Source organism: Leptonychotes weddellii, unplaced genomic scaffold, assembly GCF_054177405.1.
Source record: "Leptonychotes weddellii isolate Sample4059 unplaced genomic scaffold, ASM5417740v2 HiC_scaffold_12206, whole genome shotgun sequence".
Taxonomy (NCBI): domain Eukaryota; kingdom Metazoa; phylum Chordata; class Mammalia; order Carnivora; family Phocidae; genus Leptonychotes; species Leptonychotes weddellii.
The window spans coordinates 1-6,363 of NW_027700581.1; the positions used below are offsets into that span (position 1 = coordinate 1).

General features: G+C 39.9%; 1 protein-coding gene across 1 annotated transcript; it reads right to left on the bottom strand.

Annotated features, from left to right (window-relative positions):
* Positions 1-3,017: 3,017 nt before the first annotated feature.
* Positions 3,018-3,954, bottom strand: LOC102728200 (ubiquitin-ribosomal protein eS31 fusion protein-like). The gene is made up of 2 exons (XM_006731442.2): positions 3,426-3,954; positions 3,018-3,363 (listed from the first exon to the last, which is right to left on the bottom strand). Exons 1-2 carry the CDS (start codon positions 3,733-3,735, stop codon positions 3,209-3,211), a joined length of 465 nt encoding a protein of 154 aa, XP_006731505.1. The 5' UTR covers positions 3,736-3,954; the 3' UTR covers positions 3,018-3,208.
* Between the last annotated feature and the right edge of the window lie 2,409 nt (positions 3,955-6,363).

Sequence of the window (6,363 nt, forward strand, 5' to 3'; positions counted from 1 at the left end):
TGAAGTAAGAAGGATATAATTTTATGGACTTTTTTTTGCCTTTAGAAAAACTTGGATTCAGCTTTCAGATGAGCTAGAGCTCAATTTCTGACCCTCTTGCCTTATGAATCTCCACTTTTTGGAATCCTTGAGATAACTCTTTTTTTTTTTTTTTTAAAGATTTTATTTATTTATTTGACAGAGAGAGACACAGCGAGAGGGAACACAAGCAGGGGGAGTGGGAGAGGGAGAAGCAGGCTTCCCGCGGAGCAGGGAGCCCGATGTGGAGCTCAATCCCAGGACCCCGGGATCATGGCCTGAGCCGAAGGCAGATGCCCAATGATTGAGCCACCCAGGCGCCCTGTGGCTGAGTAATATATACCACATCTTTATCCATTCATCAGTTGGTGGACATTTGGGCTGTTACTGTAATTTGGCTATTGTAGATAATGCTGCTATAAGTGTCAGGGTGCATATATCCCTTTGAATTACTATTTTTTTTATTCTTTGGGTAAATACCTAGTTGAGCAGTTGCCAAATTGTAGAGTAGTTCTATTTTTAACTTTTTAAGGAACCTCCATACTGTTTTCCAGAGAAACTGTGCCAGTTTGCATTCCCACTAACATTGCATGAAGGTTCTTCTTCCTCTACATCCTCGAGAACACCTGTTGTTTCTTGTGTTGTTGATTTTAGTCATTCTGACAGGTGTGAAGTAATCTCTCATTGTAGTTTTGATTTGCATTTCCGTGATGTTAAGTGATATTGAGCCTTTTTTAATGTCTGTTGGGATGTCTATATGTCTTTTTTGGAAATATGTCTATTTATGTCTTCTGCCTGTCTCTTAATTGGATTATTCATTTTTGGGGTGTTGAGTTTTACAAATCCTTCATATATTTTATTTTATCTTATTTATTTTAGAGAGGGAGAGAGCATGTGCCCGAGCTGGGGGTGGGGTGGGGAGAGAGAGAGAGAGAGAATCCTAAGCAGACTCGCTGGTGAGCACCAAGCCCAGTGCTGGACTCAGTCTCACGACCCCAAGATCATGAGCTGAGCTGAAATCAAGAGTCAGGTGCTTAACCGGCTGAGCCACTCAGGCACCCCACCTGCCTTTTACTTTTTTTTTTTTTTAAGATTTTATTTATTTATTTGACGGAGAGAGACACAGCAAGAGAGGGAACACAAGTACCCCTACTTGTGGGAAAGGGAGAAGCAGGCTTCCCGCTGAGTAGGGAGCCCAACACGGGGCTTGATCCCAGGACCCTAGGATCATGACTTGAGCCGAAGGCAGATGCTTAACGACTGAGCCACCCAGGCACCCCATCGGCTGCCTTTTACTTTTGTTGATAGTTTGCTTCTCTGTGCAGAATCTTTTTTTTCTTTTTTTTTTTTTTTTAAAGATTTTATTTATTTATTTGAGAGAGAGAGAATGAGAGACAGAGAGCATGAGAGGGAGGAAGGTCAGAGGGAGAAGCAGACTACCCGCCGAGCAGGGAGCCCGATGCGGGACTCGATCCTGGGACTCCAGGATCATGACCTGAGCCGAAGGCAGTCGCTTAACCAACTGAGCCACCCAGGCGCCCCAGAATCTTTTTTTCTAATGTAGTCCCAATAGTTTATTTTTGCTTTTCTTTCTCTTGCCTCAGAAGACATAATCTAGAAAGAAGTTGTTATGGCTGATGTCAAACAAGTTACTGCCTTTGTTCTCTTCTAGGATTTTTATGGTTTCAGGTCTCACCTTTTGGTGTTTAATCCATTTTGAATTTATTTTTGTGTATAGTGTGAGAAAGTGATCTAGTTTCATTCTTTTGCTTGTAGCTGTCCAGTTTTCCCAACACCATTTGTTGAAGAGATCATCTTTTCCCATTACATATTCTTTCTTGCTTTGTTGAAGATTAATTGACCATATAATTGTGGGTTCATTTCTGGGTTTTCTATTTTGTTCCATTGATCTGTGTGTCTATTTTGGTGCCAGTACCATACTGTCTCGATGACTACAGCTCTGTAGTATAACTTGAAGTCCGGAATTGTGATGCCTCCAGCTTTGCTTTTCTTTTTTTTTTTTTTAAAGATTTTATTTTTTGACAGAGAGAGAGACAGCGAGAGAGGGAACACAAGCAGGGGGAGTGGGAGAGGGAGAATCAGGCTTCCCTGCCGAGCAAGGAACCCAATGCGGGACTCGATCCCAGGACCCTGGGATCATGACCTGAGCCGAAGGCAGACGTTAAACGGCTGAGCCACCCAGGCGCCCCTTTGCTTTTGTTTTTCAAGATTGTTTTGGCTATGTGGGGTCTTTTGTGGTTCCATACAAATTTTAGGATTGTTTGTTCTAGCTCTGTGAAAAATGTTAGTATTTTGATAGGGATTGCATAAATGTGTAGATTGCTTTGGGTAGTAGGGACATTTTAACAATATTCTTGGAATCCATGAGCATGGACTGTCTTTCCATTTCTTTGTGTCATCTTTAATTTCTTTCATCAGTGTTAGGTTTTCACAATACAGGTCTTGTACCTCTTTGGTTAGGTTTATTCCTAGGTATCTTAACCGTTTTTGGTGCAATTGTATTTTCTTTTCCTTTTTTTTTAACCACCTATATATACCTCCCCTCAACAGTGTAATTTACTCTTGTTTTTGCACTTTATATGAACAAAATCACTGTATATATATTTTTTGCCTTCTTTTGCTCAACATTGTGAGATATATCTGTGTTACTCAAGATTGTGATTTGTTTTCGTTCCATTATCTGGAGTTACACTTTATCTTCGTAGGCAGTCCATTTTTATTCTTAACAAGTCAGGATGTTCTAATCGAGTGTACAGTTTATCTTTTAGTCATTTGCTGAAGGGAGCTATTTTTCAGAGATCTCTGCTACTCTGACCCAAGAGACTTGAGTACTAAAGTGTATAAAATGTCTATACTCTGAAAATTAGCTTGATGGTGTCCCACCTTCATCTAGGTCACTAGACCCTCTGAGTGGCTTTTGTTGTTGTTGTTCATGTCTTTTATTATTATTATTTTTTTTTTAAATTTTATTTATTTGAGAGAGAGAGTGAGAAAGAGAGAGCACAAGAGGGGGTACGGTCAGAGGGAGAAGCAGACTTCCCGCTGAGCAGGGAGCCCGATGTGGGACTCGATCCCGGGACTCCGGAATCATGACCTGAGCCGAAGGCAGTCACTTAACCAACTGAGCCACCCAGGTGCCCCATGTCTTTTATTATTAACCCATATACAGTTACTTGTCTTCTGGTTTGTTGAAGCAGTAAGTCAGACATTTGCCACAATAATGTCTGTCGAAGCGGCTAGCCATGAAAACTCCAGCACCACACTCATCTGAAGGGTACTCCCAACGAAGGCGACTGATTTTGCCATTCTCATCCACCTTATAGTGGATGGAAGGCCAGTTTAACCTTCTTTCTCTTATGCTTATTATTTCAGGAAGTATGCTTAGTATTTCAGGAAGGCCAGTTTAACCTTCTTTCTCTTATGCTTATTCTTCTTGGGAGTGGTATAAGACTTCTTCCTTTTCTTAGCACCACCACGAAGTCTTAACACAAGATGAAGAGTGGACTCCTTTTGAGTGTTGTAGTCAGACAGAGTGCGTCCATCTTCCAGTTGCTTGCCAGCAAAGATCAATCTCTGCTGATCAGGAGGAATTCCTTCCTTATCCTGAATCTTGGCCTTTACATTTTCTATTGTATCCGAGGGTTCAGCCTCGAGAGTGATGGTCTTCCCCATAAGAGTTTTCACGAAAATCTGCATCTTGGCGGCGGTTCCACCGCAGATGGCAGATCGGAAAGGAAAGCTGCTTTTATTTTTTTAATTAAAAAAAATAATAATTGCAAGTTAGTAAATTCATCTCTTTTCTATGTTTTGACTTGGAGAGTAGCGAGTGATGTTTCTCTTGCTGTCCCATGCTTTATGATTTCAGGTATGAATACTTATCTCTTTATAGAGTTCATTTGCATTCTCAACATTTGTAAAAATGGGTGTTTGTTTTAAAATAGTTTTTAGTTATTTAAGACTTAAATCTAAAAGAGCCTGATGTTTTGGAAGCCCTAGAGTTTATAGTGTGAACTATATATATTCTCTGTCCTGGTGTCTTAAGGCTTAATGTAGCTGCATAATCTTCCTCTTTGGCTTTTAGAGAAGAATAGGCATGAGTCTGAAAAAGCCCAATACGCTCTTTTTCTGGTTGAGTATTCTTTATTGGTTATTATCAATATTTTCAATGCCTTCGTCAGTGTATATGTGTTATGACCCAAGTGCTGATATTTACCCAGATGTAAACTGTGATATATTTCACTTCCTTATTAGAAATATTTCAGCTCAGGGATGCCTGGCTGGCTCAGTTGGTATAACACGTGACTTTCATTTCAGGGTTGTCAGTTTGAGCCCCACATTGGGGGTAGAGTTTACTTAAAAAATAATATTTCAGCTCTGGTGAGAACTTAGATGTGACCATTTCAAATAGATTTGCCCTGTTAACTAGACAGTCTTCCTTATTTGTAAAATATATATTACAAATATTTTACACATACATCCCTCTGATTTCATATATTGACTGATATGTGTGTCTTCGTTTTATGATTAAGGTAAAAGAAGGATTTGCATTCCCGTTAGACTTGAGTTTAGCTTTCTGCATCTTGAGTCTATTATTCCTTTTTTCTAGAATGCATTCCCAGGGTGCCTTGATTTCCTCCTTGGGATATTTGTCTATACCTGCACCGGACTATCCCTTTCAGTGCTTCAGAGGGTTGTTGACTGACCTCAGGTTTCACTGCTTTGTGCTTTATATGGTCTAACTTTTCTCGGTGCCTAACCATGAATATTTGTCTTTATCCCCTCCCTCCCATGCCTGAGAGTTCCTGCAGTCACTTTCAGCCTGTCTAGAAAATGATTTCTTTCAATGAGGTAGACTTTGAATTTTCTTTCATGTTAGTGCATGCCTCCCTGCTTTTGGAGCTAGATGGTAAGGGGAGGTTAATCAGTATATTTTCTTTACCTGAGATTCTGACTCTGGTCAGTCCTTACAGCACAGGTCTTCCCTAACCTGAAGTAATAGATACTGGCCAGAGGAAGTGAGTTGTTCGATACTCAGTGTGGACAGGCCACACCTGTATTAATGAGCACACTCTGCATGTCAGCTCAAAAGAACAAGATCCATACTGATATTTGAACCATAAATAGAGATCTCCAAGTCTCCTAGATTTACAACAGAGCATTCATTACCCTAGATTCCTAATTTAAATACCTTCTGCTGAGTTAGGAATTCTGAATTCTAGCCCTTGCTGTACTCTAAGCTTCAGTGTCCTCATCTGTAAGATGAGAGGTTGGATTAGAAGATATCTACGGGCACTTCTGTTAAATTTATCGTTATAACCTTGGTATTCTTCTGAATTGACACTTGCGGAGCAAAAATGCTCCCTTACAAAAAAAGATGAAAGGAGGCAAAACAAAACAAAAAGCAGTTTCCTTTCATGTCCACTTTTAATTTAAAAAGTTAATTGGAATCCTTTTCTCTGAAGGTAAAATAAAAGTAGTTGTCTGCCTGCAGCTTTGCCATTTAAAATGTAATAAAAGGTAACAACAGGGGCGCCTGGGTGGCTCAGTCGTTAAGCGTCTGCCTTCGGCTCAGGTCGTGATCCCTGGGTCCTGGGATCGAGCCCCGCCTCGGACTCCCTGCCCGGTGGGGAGCCTACTTCTCCCTCTCCCACTCCCCCTGCTTATGTTCCCTCTCTCGCTGTGTCTCTCTCTGTCAAATAAAGAAAATCAAATCTTTAAAAAAAAATTAAAAGGTAACAACATCTTTTTTGATATCTTTGTAGTAGTTGCTTAAATGACGAAATCACAGATGTGCTTGTGATGGCTTAAGGTAGTATATTACGTATCACCCGTTTTAGAGATACTTTTGGATGGAGCCGTATTATTAATCCCACATACATAAATTAAAATAACATACCCAGGAAGACATCATTTTACTCATTTGTAGTGCTTTATTCTAAACTGTCTTATAAAATACGTCATACTTAGAATCGTGGCAAAAAATGTTCAGGAAGTGTTATTAATTATAAATTCCTGAATGTACATGGACATTTTATCTTACTAAACAATAAAAAGTGTATTTTTATGAATTTTAATCTGATGCAGATAGTTCTACTTTACCATTTTTATTTTTTCATTTTTCAGAGAATTTTTTTTTTATTCTTATGTTAATCCCCATACATTACATCATTAGTTCTAGATGAAGTGTTCCATGATTCATTGTTCGTGCATAACACCCAGTGCTCCATGCAGAACGTGCCCTCCTCAATACCCACCACCAGTCCAACCCATGCTCCCACCCCCCTCCCCTCTAGAACCCTCAGTTTGTTTTTCAGAGTCCATCGT